The sequence below is a fragment of the Eumetopias jubatus genome, unplaced genomic scaffold, assembly GCF_037043125.1.
Source record: "Eumetopias jubatus isolate StellerSeaLion01/CBP00866 unplaced genomic scaffold, mEumJub1_p1.0 scaffold_4, whole genome shotgun sequence".
Lineage (NCBI taxonomy): Eukaryota > Metazoa > Chordata > Mammalia > Carnivora > Otariidae > Eumetopias > Eumetopias jubatus.
The window spans coordinates 2,701,905-2,720,798 of NW_028274810.1; the positions used below are offsets into that span (position 1 = coordinate 2,701,905).

Here is an 18,894-nt window from a genome sequence, read left to right on the forward strand (position 1 = left end):
TGTGACGAGTCCTGCAAGGAGCCCTGTGTCGGGCTTCCCGCTCAGCGGGAGCCTGCTTCTCCCTCTCCCTCTGTCTCTGCTCTGCCTACTTGGGCTCTCTCTCTCTCAAATAAATAAAATCTCAAAAAAAAAAGAAACATTATTAAATGAGAAGAACAGGTATAGAACATGGTATATAGCTGCTGTTATTTGTGTAAATAATACATTTTTAAACGTTTTTTTCCTCGGGGCACCTGGGTGGCTCAGTCCGTGAAGTGTTGTGATCTCAGGGTCCTGGGATCTGCTCCTAGCTCAGCGGGGAGTCAGCTTGTCTTCCTCTCTCTGCCCTTCCCCTTGCTTGTGCTCTCTCTTCTTCACTCTCTCTCAAATAAATAAATAAAATCTTTTAAAAAAACATTTTTTTCTTACATATATATAAAAGATCACTGGAAGGGTACATAAGAGACTCATACTGGGTGTCTGAGAAGAGGGCAAATGGAAGGTGGCGGACAAGAATCTGTAAGGAGTAAGGGTTTTCACAGTACACTGTTTTATAACTTTTGAATTTTGAAACATGAAAATGGATAGTTCATTCAAAATTATTACATTAAAAATTAAAAGAAAAGGAACATGCCTGGAAAGATTCTACATTCATACATGTAAAAGCAAGCTACCTTAATAGCAGTTACCTCCGGATAGAAGGATTGGGAAACATGACAGCATCTAGGAACTTTCTGCATTTTTACCCTTCAGTATGTTTTTTTGTTTTGTTTTTGTTTTTGTTTTTTTTTAAAGATTTTATTTACTCATTTGAGACAGAGAGAGAGAGCACGAGCAGGGTGAAGGTCAGAGGGAGAAGCAGACTCCCCGCTGAGCAGGGAGCCTGATGTGGGGCTCTATGCTGGGACTTGGTGATCATGATCTGAGCTAAGGCAGATGCTTAACTAACTGAGTCACCCAGGTGCCCCAGCGCTTCAGTAATGTTTGAGAAATTTTTTTACTGTGTGCATTTATATTTTTATAATAATAATTTTAAAACACTGACTCAAGAAACACATACAGATCCCAACACACACAGACACACACTTCGTAGATTTTAAAAACTGGAAAAGTGTCTGACCAATAAAGTTTCCCAGACTGCTTGGATCTGTAAGCTGTCAGTTTAAGGTGAGTGAAAGGAATGTTTAAGGACATCAGATTAACAGAGATAATATGAGCAATAAAACCAGAGGGACCCCCCCAAACAAAAACAAAAACAAAAAATAAAATAGAGAGACCCAAGGTATGTGGGTTACAACTCCCTGAATCTACACACCAAGGACTATCTAACCACCGAGACTGGAAATACTCTACTGACCAATGGCTAAGCTGCCCTCTCCCCTGAATAGCATGCACATTGGCCGCGTGAGTTTGCCTTGGGTCGCTCCTCCTTTTTTTTTTTTTCCACGGATAATCCACTTCTTCTGACTGATGCATTTTTTTCTTAGATAGGTTACTGTAGAAAGTCAAGCCTGTGAGTCTCTAGTGGCTGCATCCTGATGCTCTCATTAATCACGTGTTTGCTCGCATTTTACTTTAGGGGGTGGGGGAAAGGTGAATTCCCCCTCTCTGAGTTCCTGGAGGGAATACATGGGAGACTTCCAGTACTGACATCGATCTTAATCTCCTTTCCTCTGACCCTGATCTGCACCTTGTCCTGAATTTCTTTTTATCACAACAGTGTACAAATCATCTCTCTCCCTCTCTCTTGCTCTCTTTCTTTCCTTAGTTTAACCAATATAGCACCAGAACAGGGTTCTGGTGAAGGCAAAGTCTGGTACCCCATTGCAAAGCTTTGGTTCCCCTGCCTCCATTTTCAAATAACCCTGGGGACTTACTCAGGCCAAGGAGGGGGCAGTCCTGTTTCCAGGAGTCAGAAACAGAGACAATTATCAAGTCTCTGCTAACAATGCATGGATAGGTTTGTGTCTCCATACCATTTGGTATTGCTGTTAAAGCCTGGTTCAGCATGGTCCATGAAAATGTGTCTCCTCTGATATGACTGCATGCTGGTCCAAGTCCCTGCACAAGCACAAGTGATGCCCCACACTTAGATTCCAAGGTAATGGCTCTCTCAGTTCACATCCACATGCTAGGTCACTGTTGCCTGGAACATTTGGCCAGCATGGCTGAGCCTGAGAGCTTTTACAATCACTATCCCTATGACTTACTGTGCCAGACTCAATCCTCTTCAGCCAAACCTGTGTTGGGCCTTGGTCAGTGGCCTAGCTGCCTTCTTTTCTTCCAGTGAATTCTCTTATGGACTTTCCTGCCAGTTGGCTATAGTCTGCTCTACCAAATTTCCCTAACTTCAGACTTTGGAGAGAACAGATTATGATTTCCTTTCCTTTTCTCTTAAACGATCCCTGGGATGATGATGTTAACCACTACCATCATCACTGTGTATTATATATGAGTTTCCCGTGATTGCCGTAATGAATTACTACAGACTGTTTGGCGTAAAACAACAGAAATTTATTCTCTTACAGTTCTAGAGGCTAGCAATCTAAAATCAAGGTGTTGGCAGGGCTGAGCTCCCTCCAAAGGCTCTGAGGGGAATTTTTCCTTGCCTCCTCCAGTGTCTGGTGGTTCCAGCCAAGGGTCCTTTAGTTTGTGGTTGCATGACTCCAATCTCTGCCTCTGTCTTCACATGGCCTTTTCCTGTGTCTCTCTATCTTCTCTACTGTCTTTTATAAAAGACATTTGTCGTTGGACTTAGGGCTCACCCAGATAATCCAGGATGACTTTATCTTGAGATTCTTCTTATATCTGTAAAGATCCTTTTACCAAATAAGGTCACATTCATACATTTCAAGGGTGAGGACATGGATGTATCCTTTGGAGGGCCCCTTTTCAATCTACTAGATGTTATTTTATAAAGGAATTGTGCAGTGAAAAAGATTGAGAGATTCACTAAAGGCAAATGACTCCCCCTTTACCACAGAGCTCTGCCCACTTGAGAATGGCAGCAGATTTTACAAAACCACATACACTGAAAAGGTCCTGCTAGGGGTGCCTGGGCGGATCAGTCGGTTGGGCCTCTGACTCTTGATTTTGGCTGGGTTCATTATCTCAGGGTTGTGGGGTTGAGCCCCTTGTGGAGCCTGAGCCCAGAGTGGGGCTCTGCACTCAGCACGAAGTCTGCTTGGGATTCTTTCTCTCTCCCCTTCTGCTCCCCCCGACCCAGCTCTCTCTCAAATAAATGAGTAAATTAAAAAAAAATTTTTTTAAAGTCCTTTTAGACTCTCATCATAGGACAATTTGTTCCTGCTGGCCTTATATTTGCACAACTAAAGGGATCTCCTAAGATTGCCTCTAAGACTTCTAGCTTTAGGTGGGCCTCACCAAGCATCATTATATTACGTTACATCATACAATTATGTCCAACTATCTTACCTTAAGGACATTTGATACTGGAGAATTGAAACCCATGGTCTTATTTTAATCAATGAGTTCAACCTGTCTTGGTCCCATTTTGTAACCATTTCCCTGAGTAGGAACAACATAAACTGGCTCGTGTTTCATCCTTTTTATTATTCTCAACTCACCTCATGTGCCTATTGTGGAATGCAAGAATGAGAAGGCTGACACATAGAGAGGTGAAATAATATAAAGTGTGGGTCATAAGTATCTGTATAGAAGATCTCAAACCTCCTCTGAGGGGGAGTCTATCAGGCTTTCTCATAGTTCAGCTCAGAGATGGTTCTGTGGTTGGGGAGCTGGCCTCGTAGGGATTCTTCACCAACTTGGCACACCGAAAAATCATCACAATTAGGAACAGAAACAGAAGAACAACAAAGGCAATGGCAAAGCCTTTGTCTACGTCAACACCGCTGGACAGGCTTGAATCATCCATGGGAACACACGCCTCTTTTCCCTTGTTCAGCTATAGCTACCGCCTCAGGTATGTCTTCAGGTTAGTCATATTCCTAGACAAAAGAGGATAAAGCAAGTTTATTGGTTTGTATGTGTATGTATGTGTTTTCTTAATAACATTATGTCAAAACCAAAGAAGGTTTAGAAAAACAAAAGTAAAGCAGCAAGATTTATTTAAGAAGCACTTATGAAACTGGTAAAGTTAGTATGGGTGACTTTCAAAATATATACACACATAAAGCATAAAATTGCTGGAAAATTGCTCCAAAGCAAAACATGAGCAAACATGTTTAACTCAGAAATCAACTGGGGCTTCCTGGCCCTGTAAGATCCAGGTACAACTGCCTTAAACATCCCAATTCTGTGTTAAGTCCAAATCCCACTCTATGATTTTTTTAAATTCTGAGTACTTATTGTAAATAATTTGTTCTGGAGTCTTAACATAAAGACTATGTAAACATAAAATTATTTTTATTTTTTCTAATCACTACGTTTAACTGTGCTATCATTCCCATCTCTTAATGAAAAATCAGGTAGGGGCACCTGGGTGGCTCAGTTGGTTAAGCGACTGCCTTTGGCTCAGGTCATGATCCTGGAGTCCTGGGATCGAGTCCCACTTCGGGCTCCCTGCTTCTCCTTCTCACCCTCCTCCCTCTCATGCTCTCTGTCTCTCATTCTCTCTCTCAAATAAATAAATAAAATCTTAAAAAAAAAAGAAAAATCAGGTATAGCTCAGAAAGGATTGATTTTGATTAAAACTTAGCTCACCAAAACAACACTGAAAAGAACAAAATCAGAGTACCCCCACTTTCCAATTTCAAAACTCACTACAAATTTACAGTTATTAAGACGGTGTGGCGCTAGCATAAGGATAGGCATAAAGATCAGTGAAATAGAATTAGGAGTCTAGAAATAAACTCATATACCTATTGTCAATTGATTTTTTTAAAGATTTTATTTATTTATTTGCCAGAGAGAGAGTGCGGGGGAAAGAGCGAGAGTACAAGCAGGAGGAGAAGCAGGCTCCCTGCTGAGCAAGGAGCCCAATGTGGGACTCAATCCCAGGACCCTGGGATCATGACCTGAGCCCAAGGCAGATGCTTAACGGATTGAGCTACCCAGATGCCCTGGCAACCTTGTTTTTTGCCTGCCACTCACTCTCTCCCTTGTACTTTCTTTTTTTAAAATGTTATTATGTTATGTTAGTCACCATACAATACATCATTAGTTTTTGATGTATTGATCCACGACCCATTGTTTTCGTATAACACCCAGTGCTCCATGCAATACGTGCCCTCCCTAATACCCATCACCAGGATAACCCATCCCCCCACCCCCTCCCCTCGAAAACCCTGTTTGTTTCTCAGAGTCCATAGTCTCTCATGGTCCATCTCTCCCTCCGATTTCCCCCCTTCATTTTTCCCTTCCTTCTCCTAGTGTTCTCCATGCTATTCCTTATGTTGCACAAATAAGTGAAACCATATGATAATTGACTTTCTCTGCTTGACTTATTTCACTTAGCATAATCTCCTCCAGTCCCATCCATGTTGATGTAAAAGTTGGGTACTCATCCTTTCTGATGGCTGAGTAATATTCCATTGTATATATGGACCACATCTTCTTTATCCATTCATCTGTTGAAGGGCATCTCGGCTCTTTCCACAGTTTGGCTATTGCGGACATTGCTGCTATGAACATTGGGGTGCATATGGCCCTTCTTTTCACTACATCTGTGTCTTTGTCTCCCTTGTACTTTTTGACCCAGTAATGCTGGACTTCTCACAATTCTATGAGTTTTGCATGATCCTCATTTGTGTCTAAGCCTTTTCATTAACATCCTTTATTTATTATTTCCCATCTTCTATATTCAACTAAGTTAATTTCCCAGGGAGATATTCCAGTAACATTCACTATACTTTACTACAATTACTTCAGTCTGTCTTCTCTGGTAATATAGTAATCTGACATGAGAGTAGAGCCCGTATCTAATTTGTTTGTTTTTTTATCCTAAAAGTTTGGGATATATTGGCTGTTCAATAAATATATGTTCAATGAATGGATGTAGCACTACACTTTGCTAAAGTGCGCATGTAAAAAATGTTTGCTGAGTGAATGAATGACTTTGAGAATGTGGCATTTGAATTAAAACAAGCCTATTGGCGATCTAAAGAAAATAGTGTCAGCAAAGTGGCAAAGAGGGACTCCAGACTTTAGTGGATTAAGCAGGAAAGAGCAGTAAGGAAATGAAGACACTAAGATTTTAAATAATTTATAAGGACTTCAAGTAGGAAAGAAAGAAGAGAAGTCGAATAGCAGTTAAAAGCCTACTGCAGAATCTAGCAAAGGATTCCTTTTTTTTTTAAACTTTTAAAAAAAGATTTTATTTATTTATTTGTCAGAGAGACAGAGAGCACAAGCAGGGGTTGCTGCAGGCAGACAGAGAAGCAGGCTCCCCACTGAGCAAGGAGCCCAGTGTGGGACTCAGTCCCAGGACCCTGGAATCCTGACCTGAGCTGAAGGCAGCCGCTTAACCAACTGAGCCACCCAGGCATCCCAAGGATTCCTTCTCAAAGGCAGAATGAAAAGGTATCAGGTAGGATGCATTTGGTTGCAAGTAACAGAAAAGTCCACTTAAGTGATAGTAAACAATATGTGGAATTTATTAACTTAGGAGGCTGAAGTCCAGAATAAGGCTAACTTTAGGTATCGTTGGATCCAGAGATTGAAGGTATTATCAGGGTTCTGACTTTCTATGTCTATGACTTTTTGCAGTCCCACCTTCTATGCTGATTTTCTGCACAGGCTGACTTCCCTATGGTAGCAAGAATGGCTCCAACAAATCCAGACCTCTCATATCACCTCTTCACAGTCTCTCCTCCCCAATTCCAGAGGAAGAAAGAATACTTTTCTATTCGTCAAGATTCTTGTTTGCAAGCAACAGAAACAATCTCCCTTTTCTTGATGAAAAATTCACCCTAGGTGAAAAGGCAGTCTGGGTTCCTGGGTCTGACAGGGGTCTGAGCTGAGGAAGGATTCTGCTAATACTGTATCTGTGAGGCAGTGTTGTTTGACCCACCTCCCTGGGGCTCACTGAAACCTGAGTCCCAAGGGAGACAATAAATACTCCTTTATAGTTGCTGTTGTCATTTTATTTTACCTACATACTTGTGTGATTTGGGAAATGGAGATTACAAAGAGCTCTTCCTTTAATATTATTTGAACTCTATCAACTTTAATTTGGATGCATCATTTACCATTTAATAAGTACAGTACAAAAACTAGGTCCTATAGGCATAACACGATACATAAGGTCTGGTTTCTGTCTTTAGGAAGCTTATAGTCTGATGTGGGAGATAAGACATAGCCACATAATTATGACATAGGTATAAAGTGGTTAGATGTCAAAACAGAAAGTAGTGGATCTCTCTGAAATCATCTGCCCCACACTTCCTCTCCTGTCCATCCATATGGCTATCGTGGAAGCTGCCATATTCTGACATGGCCCCACGATGCTGGCTGCCACAGTTCAATGGTCTGGGGTAGGTAGAAGTTAGGCTGAAGCTCTTCTCTTGAATTTTTGTAACTGGAATCGGACATACTAGGTGTTTAATACATACTTGATGATAACTGCGTTGTAATGAGAAAAGCAATTTCAATACCCACTTCTGGCTTTATCCATTTGTGTACATCTCAGATGCCACTTTCTGGATATATTTCTTTCTCTTTTTTTAAAGATTTTGTTTATTTATTTGTTAGAGAGAGAGAGGGCACAAGCAGGGGGAGCGGCAGGCAGAGGGAGAAGCAGACTCCCCACTGAGCAGGGAGCCCAATGCAGGATTTGATCCCAGGACCCTGGGATCATGACCTGAGCCGACGGCAGACGCTTAAAGGACTGAGCCACCAGGCGCTCCTGGATATATTTCTTTACTATCTCATTATATACGCCAGCACATATCTTCCCTTTATTCATTACTACACTTTCTCAAAAAGATCATATTATTTTACCCTGGCATCTACATATCTCACTAGTCCCCTTACAGCCGGAATATTTCATTGATTTTTCAACTTCTTTTAATTATTGCGTTTCAAGAGACTTGCATCTTTATTTAATTTTCTTTCATTTATTCTCTTATTACAGGTTTCTAGGTATGATTTTACACCACATAATCTGTCTTGATTTTAGATTAAGTTGCAGAGAAAAATAAACAAAAATATGTACTTCCTGAATGAAAACAAATAATCCCATAACAATCTGCTGGTAAAAGTGGGGAAGGAATCCAAAGGGAAGACTCAAGGAAGGTTTTTTGTTTGTTTTTTTTTAAGGAAGGTTTTGCTGAAGGGGCAAATACATGAACTGAATTGCGGCCTGAGAATGAGTGCAGTTTACCAGGCAGATAAAAGCAAGAAAGAGAAGCTGGAGAAGATATTTCAAGTACAAACACAAGGGCTTCAAGGGAGGACAGTATAGTATGTTTGAGAAACAGTAAGCGCTCAGTAAGTATTGGGAATGTATTCTATTGAAGAACAGGCAGGAGCCATGGCCTAGGCCAGTTCATCAGGGTCCTTATATGGTACATTAAAGACTCTGGACTCAACTTTTCAATCAGTGGGGAGCCATTGGAAAGCTTTTAAACATGGAAATTATACCATTAGATATTTGTGTTAGAAATATCAGACTGGCAGGAATGTGGAGGATGCACGAGACAACAACTAACCTGATATTCTTCTGTAAATATGAGGTTTGAAGGGATTCAGGACAGCGCCCCCCCCCGTGTCACTCTGGCAAGTGGATCATTCAGAGCTGAAGGCACTTGAGATCCTGTGGGCTCAAGAGAAACTTTTGTCTCTCTCTTAACCCCACAGAAAAATCTAAATTGGCGGTCTTTCCCCAAATAAGGGTCATCTGCTCTTCTTACTACCCTCTGAAGTGCATTCCTTTCCTCTGAAATCCCAGACCCCTACCCCCTTCTCTGTAGTTCAGAATGAGATAAATATCTCATCTTGCCTGCCTTTGGAATTTCCATGTCTATGGGGAGTCCCCTACATACACCTATTTAAATTTGATTTTCTCCTGTTAATCTGTCCCATGTCAGTTTGATTCTTAATCCAGCTAGAAGGACCTTCGAGGGGACAGGATTTCTTGCTCCACAACAGCTTCTAGAGGGCAAAAATATAAATGTTTTGATTTTTTAAACTTCTCACAGCATAGATTAACATAGTGCTTGCACTCAGTAGGAAATGTTTGTTGATGTGGAAACCAGTGTCAGAAGGAACACTCTGCTTCTCGTGGGTGTAGAGAATGGACAGTATAACCCTTGTCTGATGAACAAACTCAGATGGGGTAGTATTAGTCATAGAAATCTTTCTAAAAGTGATGGCTGAGCTCAATCTGGAATAAAGAAAGAACACTTAAATGAAGGAAGAGTGATGGAGTCAAAGAAGCATGGAACTTTTGGGGAAATGCTGCTTAATTCAGTATGGTAGAGCTCACAATGCATGAAAGTGAAAGGTATAAAATCATAGAATCTCATAGTTGGAAGGAACCCTTGAAAGTCATGTTGTGGCATTAGCCTTCTAATCATTCCTGCAAAGTCCCTGCTTTAACTACTTGGGTGAGGTCCTTGGGGTCCTTCAGGGGTCAGAAGTGACTATCTTCCAAGGTGTCTCATTCTTTAAAAGTACTTATTTTTTCTTTTTTTTTTAATTGAAATATAGTTGACACACAATGTTATTAGTTTTAGGTATACAGTGTAGTGATTCAACAATTCTATATGTATGCTATGCTCACCACAAGGGTAGTCACCATGCAACACAATTTAATATCATTGACTATATTCCCCGTGCTGTTCCTTTCAACCCCATGACTTATTCATTCCATAACTGGAAGCCTGGACCTCCCACCCCACTTCACCCATTTTGCCCATCCCCTCACCTCCCTTCCTTCTGGCAACCACCGGTTTATTTTTGTATTTATGGGTCTGTTTCTGCTTTTTGTTTGTTTTGTTTTTTAGATCCCATATATAAGTGAAATCATATGGTATTTGTCTTTCTCTGACTTATTCACTCTGCATAATATCCTCTAGGTCTATCCATATTGTTGCAAATGGCAAGATTTCATTATTCTTCATTGCTGAGTAATATTTGATTATACGTGTGTGTGTGTGTGTGTGTGTGTGTGTGTGTGTGTGTATACACAACATCTTCTTTATCCATCCAACGCTTGGGTTGCTTCCATTCTCGGCTATTGTAAATAATGCCACAATAATAAAAGTAGTTCTTCACATTGAGCCAAATCTGTCTCCTTAGCACTCACTGCTCCACTTTTAACTTAGGACCATATAGGGTAACACATATCTTCTCCTACACAAGATTTTCAGGATGTGAAGATAGTTATCAAGTACTTGTTGACTCATTTCTTCAATCATTTAATAATTTAATCATTTCCCAGAGGATATGGTCTTTCTATCACTCTAGTCTTTTTCCACTGAAAAGAATCTAGTGTGTCTACATCCCCTTTAAAACGTGGTGCCAAATATAGAATAGAAGACCCACGTAAACCCAAGATTATTCATCTAGTACTATACTTCTGTTGTTTGAGATAAGATCATAATGAGCCTTGTACTAAAAAATGGAATGATACAGAGAAGATTAGCATGGCCCTTGCACAAAGATGACACACAAATTCATTAATCATTCCATATTTTTAACTAACTGGAATTTAAATTAAAACTTGGAAGAAAAAAATCATAATGAGCTTTGAAAGTCAGCATAAAGAATTTGAATTTTAGGGGCATCTGGGTGGCTCAGTCGGTTAAGCGTCTGCCTTCAGCTCAGGTCATGATTCTGGATCATGTCCCAGGATTGAGCCCTGCATTGGGCTCCCTGCTCAGCTGGGAGTCTGCTTCTCTCTCTGCCCCTCACCCCACTCATGCTCTCTCTCTCTCTCTCTCTCTCTCTCTCTCTCTCATTCGCTCTCTCTCCCTCAAATAAATAAATAAAATCTTAAAAAAAAAGAATTGGGGCTCCTGGGTGACTCAGTCAGTTAGGTATCCGCCTTCTGCTCTGGTCATGGTCCTGGGATCCCGGGATCGAGCCCCATGTCGGGCTCCCTGCTCCGTGGGGAGTCTGCTTCTCCCTCTTCCTTTGCCTGCCACTACCCCCTGCTTGTGCTCTCTGTCTATCAAATAAATAAATAAAAAAAATCTTAAAAAAAAAGATTTTTTTTAATAAAAAAAATTTTATTCAAATGGGGGAACATTGAAGGATTTTGGGCAGATAAATGAGAGTAGCGCCCCTATCTTCCTGTGCATTCCACTGACTCTAACTGGAATGTAAGCTCTAAGCGTTAGGTCTGTGTCCCATTAGTGGCATAGCTTCAGTGCCTAGGCAGGGCTGGCACACTGTAGGTGTTTAGTATGCCTACATAAATGAATTAATATCTATATCAGTGCCCGGCATATTAAGCATACACAATTCATGCTTGCTGAAGGAAGGTAAGTCATCAAAGCCATACTTTACGGAAGATAACTGGCAACAGTATGTAAGAGATATTGGACACCACAGGGCGAAAAACAATTAGAAGGAGTTGCAGCAGTCTTGCTAAGAGGCAACAAAAGTATAAACTAGGGTGACATAGTGAAAGAAAGGAAGGAATGGATGTGAAAGAGGATTTGACATGATTTATAAATTAAATGGACATATAGTGGGGGGAAGAAGGAAATGATAAAGAAAATCCTGGGGTTTGACTTTGGATGGCTGAAAGAAAAATGTTGCCGTTCATAGAATTATTTATTTTAGGAATTAGCAGATACTTTAAGGGACTATGATGAATCCAGTTTGAGTAGGTTGAATTTGAAGGTACTGGTATGATATGCTCAGGAGGCAGAAATGTGGGACTTAAGTTTAGGGTAAAGAAAAGCAAGATCTTTAGAGCTGAGTCACCTGAGTTCAGGGTAGTTGAAATCATGGAAATAGATGAGATGGCCAAAGGAGAATGTGAAACAAGGGAATGCCTGCTTTTATGTCGGAGGAAAGAGTTCAAGAAACCACAGATGGAATAGTTATAAGTAGGAAAACCTGAAGAGCGTAGAGTCATGAAATTGAACAGATGAGAGAATTTCAAGGAGGGGTATTGCCAACAGCCTCAAATGCTGCAGAGATATGGAAACCTTCAGTATCTGGAAATTGGAAAACATCAAGTCATCTGTGATTCTCCTTCTCCTTGTCTAATTAAATCTGAATTCCTGGACTTTGAATGAAAGGTAGCTAGTTTACTTATTTAAACTTCTCACTCATAGCTGCCAAATTCCAAAAAGCTAATTTTGCTACTGTTACGCTGATATCTTTCCTCTCTCCACCTCAAAAAGTAAAATACATCCTTACTGAGAAAGGGAAAGAAAAGAAGAAGACTGATGTTTTGGTTCCAAGTATGTCATGTTATGTTCTTGGCTCTTATTTTCATATGCAGGGATCAGATCTAGGTTTTATAGATCCTGAAAGTTTATACAAGTTGGAGGTCTCTCTTTCAGAAAAAGAATGCAAGATTTTGAATACAAAATTACGTAAAAAGTTTCTTAGAATGGAAAAAAAATCACAAATTATTGGAGCCTTGGATATTCAGTTTCCTTTCTTCTAAGACCTCTCAGGCAAAATCACTTTTCTTGACAGATTGAAGTGACAGATACCATGGTAATTCTAAAATCTGTTTTCCAAAGCAAAGACCTCCCCTGTAATTTTTTTAGTGATTCTTAAGGTTCCTGTTTTGGGGATGCCTGGGTGGCTCAGTTGGTTAAGCGTCTGCCTTCAGCTCAGGTCATGATCCCAGGGTTCTGGGATGGAGCCCTGCGTTGGGCTCCTTGCTCAGCAGGGAGCTTGCTTCTCCTTCTGCCAGCCGCGCTCCCTCCCCAAGCCCCCCCCCCCCCCCCCCGGCTTATGCTCTCTCTCTCTTTCTGACAAATACATAAATAAAATCTTTAAAAAAGGTTCTTGTTTTGTTTAAGATAAACAGGAGTACTGCTTAGGACTAGAATAGGGAAAAGGAGGTGGGGCATGAATCTATTGGTTTATGTAAAATCTGATACTGCTAAAGTAGGAAACAGAATAAGAGCATTTATAAATCTGCAGCAGTAGTTAGTTCGCTTTCACTTAACACTTCTCAGAAAGATCAATCCCCTCTTCCTTTCCCATGTTCCCTTCCCAAATCACTTCATTTTCCCCATCTGTGGCCCTATATTTCTTAAAGACAAATGAACAAAAACAAAACAGGACAACAAAAACCACCTAAAACGACCCAGCTTTTCTCTCCTGGCCATAAGTTTACTCTAAAGGGAGAGGTGATGGTGAGGAAATAGAAAAATGAAACTGTCTTCCTATAATCCCTAAAATCAAAGACATCCTCTAGGCAATGGGACCAACAGAGGTTCCCCTGGTTTGCCTCAAAACAACACTGTGCCTCTTACTTAAAGTTTCACTTTTCCAGAAAAGCTCTAAGGAAAGAAAAAGTTCTTTACTTCCCTCAGTCATTTCCCTAAGTACTTCCCAAGCTTGTAGAGAAGTGCTATGAAACTCAGAAGAATTGTTGGAATTATTCCCATAAAAACTTCACCAGAAAGACAATACGGACAGTTATTTACCTTTTGAGAGAGTGATACCCAAGGCTGGCTGTTGGCAGGGCAGTCTCCTCCTGCTCAAGCACATCTCTTGGCAACCTCACCCCTTTTTATCAACCCACTCTTACAAAAAGGAAAGTGGTGGTAGCTCTGTTCCTTCCCCACTCCCAGGCTGAACTCAGAAGCTTCATGAATAGTTCAACTGAAACAGGATCAAGTTTCAGACACTCCCATAGTGAGTGAGAAAATGATCCTACTAGATTAAATTGGAGCCCAGGTCAGGAGAAGAATATTTCCACAGCTCTGCCAGTGCTGGGGCAGCCAAGGTTAATAGCTCAAGTAATACCATGTAAGTGGATCACATGAGTGGTAGAAGATGGGTCAGGAGCCAGCTTTTTGGTCTATGCAATCGTTCTCTGGATTAGGGGCATCATACGGAAAATTGTTAGAAATGCTAATTCTTGGACCTGTATCCCTGCCTTAATGAATCCGAAGCTTTGGTGGTGTCATCTGTGCTTTAACCAGCCCCTCTAGGGGACTGGGATGTATGCTCAAATTTGAGAACTATTTGTCAACAAGATCAGTGAAGCTCTAAAACCTTTTTTCCTCAAAAAGAATTTACTTAGAACATTTGAATCAGAAAAGTCAAAACTATTTCACTTAGTATTAGGTATTATACATGCTCACATATACCTTGAATGCAAAACTTACTATCATTTCCTCTAAGGTTTTTTGTTTTTGTTTGTTTAAAAGATTGTATTTATTTATTTGAGAGAGAGATTGGGAGAGCAGAGAGGGAGAGTGAGAAGAAGCAGCAGATTCCCCACTGAGCAGGGAGCCCAAGCAGGGCTCGATCCCAGGACCCCGAGATCATGACTCCAGCCGAAGGCAGACGCTTAACCTACTGAGCCACCCAGGTGCCCCTCCTCTAAGGTTTTATGTGATTAAAAAAAAAAAAATTCTATAGGACATATGCGTGTGCTTTATAAATATACAGAATATACTTTTTAAAAAGATTTTATTTATTTGAGGGCGCCTAGGTGGCTCAGTCGTTAAGCGTCTGCCGCTCAGGTCATGATCCCGGGGTCCTGGGATCGAGCCCCAAGTCGGGCTCCCTGCTCAGCGGGAAGCCTGCCTCTCCCTCTCCCACTCCCCCTGCTTGTGTTCCCTCTCTCGCTGTGTCTCTCTGTCCAATAAATAAAGAAAATCTTTAAAAAAAAATAAAAAAAAAGATTTTCTTTATTTGACAGAGAGACACAGCGAGAGAGGGAACACAAGCAGGGGGAGTGGGAGAGGGAGAGGCAGGCTTCCCGCTGAGCAGGGAGCCCGACTTGGGGCTCGATCCCAGGACCCCGGGATCATGACCTGAGCGGCAGACGCTTAACGACTGAGCCACCTAGGCAATCCCACCATTCAACTGCCTTTAGATCCACTTCATTCATTTTAATGGCTGCTGAGTATGCAAGTACTCCATTACATACATATCCCTAATTTATTTCCACTATTAGTGGGCATTTGGGTTGTTTCAAATTTCTTAATAGTATACAAACATCGCAATGGATATCCTTGCACATATTTCTCTGAGCATCTGTGGAAATGTTTTTGTGAGATAAATTCCTCAAAATATTAAAAATATGAATGCTGAGTTGTAGGATATAAACATTTAGAATTTTAATAGGTACTGCCAAATTACACACTAAAAAGTTAATTGCATGTGCAAAATAGGTATGAAATTGCCTGTTTTTTCATAGTGCCACCAATATAGGTTACTTTCAGTCTTTGAAATATCTGTCCAGCTAATAGGCAAAAATAACATCTCAGTTTTTAAAAACTTGCATTTTCCTAAATGGTATTGTATTTGAATTTTTATTATTTGTACATGTTTTTCAGATTTCCTATACCTATCCTTTCCCTTCTTTTCATGGGGCTATTCATCTCTTATTTATTTATTATTTTTTAAAAAGATTTTATTTATTTATTTGAGAGAGAGAGCACAAGCAAGGGGAGGGACAGAGATAGAGGGAGAAGCAAACTCCCCACTGAGCAGGGAGCCCAATATGGGGCTCAATCCCAGGACCCTGGGATCGTGACCTGAGCCAAAGGCAGACACTTAACCAACTGAGCCACCCAGGCGTCCTAACAATATATTTCTACTTATAATTTTTTGTGATACATGTTATCATTTCCTACCCTTTACCACTCCCGCTCCCTCACTTTTGAAGCTGCTCTCTGTCAACAACAGCTTCCAGAATTCAACCTTTCGTCTCAGCCCAATAACCTCCTTCTAGCTTCTCTTGTTTCCCTCTCATTTTTTGCAGCTCTAGAATCTTCCATCCTAAGATACTGATCTAATTTGTCAATCAGTACTCCAATTCTGGATAAATTTCTCTGTTTACTTCCTTTCCTCCAGCTTCTGAGTGTTGGCAGAGAAAGTAATAACAATGCTCCATAGTGTCATGAACATTTATACCTTTTCACTTTGGGGTCTCAGAGCATTAAACAGTCTATTCATACAATTTTAGTCATACACTTTCCCAAGTTATCCACAGCTCTATAGCTAGAACCAACACCATGTCTACCTCTTGTTCTCAGCAGTTTGACCTTATTATTACTCTGAGAATCAAAGCCAGTGCACATGAGTTTTCAATTTTTCTTTCTTCCACTTCAAAATGTCTGCACATTTTCTGTAAAAAGGTGTCTTGGTTTTTCTGAGACTAATACTTCCACACACAGCCCTAACCTGTCTCTTTGTCTCCCCCAGCACCAGTCTTACTTGTTTTCTTGGGCGTATATATTTTCTTCATCTTTAATTTGCCCCTTTTCACAAGTTCAGTCTGTAGACATATTTTTCTATTCCCACCCCATTCTATCCCCCATCCCAGGCACCATTTGATTACTTTTTCTTCAATACCATATTTCTTGAAAAAAGGTTGTATGCTAACTATCTGTCTATATTTACTCACTTTCTATACACTTCTCACTCACTTGAACATGGTTTCCACTCCATCTACTCTCTTACTCTCTACTCTCCTTAGATTTTCTCCTCATCTCTGAAGATGTAGTGCTGCTGCCCAAACTCTTTTATCTTGAAACTCCTTTGGCTTCCATTGCCCTGCTCTTTCCAGATTGCCTTTTCCTTCTTCCATCATCTGAAACAGGTACTTCTCTCTTTCTTTTTTTTTCTTCTTTCTATCCTTTAATTTCCAAAGCACGTCCATTCACATTTGACTGACTGATAGTACATAAATATTCTTTTACAATAGGCCAGGACATCTATGTTATCTTAATTATAGAAAAACAGATGCAAAATAGTGTTAAGAAACTTCCTTGCCTGAAATTATAAGACTATATGTGTGCATATGTTTTGAAAATCTCTTTATTCCCTTTCCATCCTTTTGGCTGAACTTTATTAATATCTGCCCTTCTTGTACTCCCCTCTCTTGTGAAAGGCATCAAATATCTAGTCACTCAGCCAAACCTCTTTCTCCTTCACCATCCCCCCACCTCTAGTCACCAAGGGCTAACAAGACACCTTCCTAAATTTTTCTGGAATGGATCTCTTCTCCATGAGAGTTCTCTTTTGCAAGTCCATTTCTTCATAAGTCTGACATGTGAGATTTTAATTGCTCTGCTGCAGTTTTCTCTTCTTTAGTCCATGATGATGCCCCAGGTCTGTTTGCTTTTGTAGTTTTTGTATTATGGTCACTAAGAACAGTAGCATAAACATAGCTCTTAGTCTCTTTCTGCTTGACAGCGATTGGTTTAAAGCATGCATGCAAAGTTTGATATTGATACTTTATTGCTAACAATTCCTTTAAGAGTGTAACTAGATTTTTCTTGCCTGCTGAATCAGGATGATTAGTCTTGATTTCATTTTCTAGTCTGTACTGAATGTAATCAGGATCAGAGTCAGCTTTCTGGAACATGAGTTCCATCTTATTGACCTCTGCCTCCATCTTGAATAGTTGACATTCTTCAGAAGTCTGAAACAGGCATTTCATGAAGCATTCTTTGTGTCCTTTTGCTTATCTCTTTTAAGTATGGTGCTATCATTTTCTGCAACCACAGTCTCTTGCGGTTGATGCATAAGTTTAGGTCTAGATCCCAACCTCTCTTTTGGGCACATGCCCTCTGATTTCATATTGCTTAGTAAGCATTTTTACCTGGCTGTCCCACCAACCAATCCAACAAACAAATTTCAACCAAACAAACCTGAACTTCCAGTTAGGAAAAAATATTAGGGTTCATTTTTTTAAAAGATTTTATTTATTTATTTGAGAGAGAGAATGAGAGAGAGAGAGAGAGAGCATGAGAGGGGGGAGGGTCAGAGGGAGAAGCAGACTCCCTGCCGAGCAGGGAGCCCGATGCGGGACTCGATCCCGGGACTCCAGGATCATGACCTGAGCCGAAGGCAGTCGCTTAACCAACTGAGCCACCCAGGCGCCCAAGATATTAGGGTTCAAAGATAATGGCCAAGAAAGAATTCTTGAGACATCTTTGGTGCAAAAGGTGGTTTTATTAAAGCAGGGGACAGGATCTGTGGGCAGAAAGAGCTGCACCAGCGTCATGAGGAGTGACACATTATAATCTTTCACATTGCAAGGGGGTTAGGGATAGCGTAAGTCTCTAAGGAATTTTGGAAGCAAGGTTTCCAGGACCTTTAGGCGGGTAGCTATTGTTGGGAAAAGTCATTTATTACTGTCTAGTAAAACCCAAGTCATGAGACCCTTCAGATGTATATCGATGTGTCATATACTTGGGGGGTGATTGCCAACATGTGTCTTGGGGCATAGAGATAAAGGAAGTTTCCACAGGAATTTTTATATGTTAAAGTAGACTTACAGGGTCTTGGAGGTTGGGCTAAGATTGTCTTCTGCCCTTAGCAAAGCATTAACATGGAGGCAGCTGAGTTCCTAGAGGAATATGTCACTCTACCTGTTTCAAGGACTTGTCAATGGGCTGTAGGCAGTAAGGAAATTTTTCTTCTGCCTTTGTTTCCCACATCACCAGTCTCTGATATTGATATCATCCAAAAGCCTTCTTTGACATCACAACTTCCTTTTCACTCCATATGCATAGAATTCCATGGCAAACCTGTTATTTTGTCACAACAGTATTATGGCAATCATTATCTTTTCAGTTTCATTGACCTATGTCTGATCCTTGTAGTTGCTCCCCTGGGTCTCTACAGTAGGTATTTATCTAAGTAGATTTTCTGCTTCTAGTCTCCGCCCACCCCCCCACAAATAACCTGGATCACTGTTCCTTAAAATTTTAACCTCCAGGAATAGGGTTTACAGATAAAAGATGACTTTTTATTTTTTTATTTTTAAAGATTTTATTTATTTGATGACTGAGCCACCTAGGCCTCCTGCCAACCTGTATTTTTATT

At 40.6% G+C, this 18,894-nt stretch overlaps 1 protein-coding gene, 1 non-coding gene and 1 pseudogene across 2 annotated transcripts; 1 reads left to right on the top strand and 2 right to left on the bottom strand.

Annotated features, from left to right (window-relative positions):
- Positions 1-3,706: 3,706 nt before the first annotated feature.
- CTXND2 (cortexin domain containing 2) lies at positions 3,707-3,874 on the bottom strand. Its single transcript, XM_088022910.1, has one exon. It carries the CDS (start codon positions 3,872-3,874, stop codon positions 3,707-3,709), a length of 168 nt encoding a protein of 55 aa, XP_087879036.1.
- Positions 3,875-10,494: 6,620 nt separating this feature from the next.
- Positions 10,495-10,599, top strand: LOC114197380 (U6 spliceosomal RNA). The gene has a single exon (XR_003606892.2). It is a non-coding gene; the product is annotated as a U6 spliceosomal RNA (small nuclear RNA).
- Positions 10,600-17,098: 6,499 nt separating this feature from the next.
- On the bottom strand, positions 17,099-17,458 carry LOC148164453 (SKA complex subunit 2 pseudogene; annotated as a pseudogene).
- Between the last annotated feature and the right edge of the window lie 1,436 nt (positions 17,459-18,894).

What these genes read in the sequence shown, in the direction of transcription:
- CTXND2 (XM_088022910.1), bottom strand. Translation starts at nt 3,874, where the DNA reads ATGGATGATTCAAGCCTGTCCAGCGGTGTTGACGTAGACAAAGGCTTT.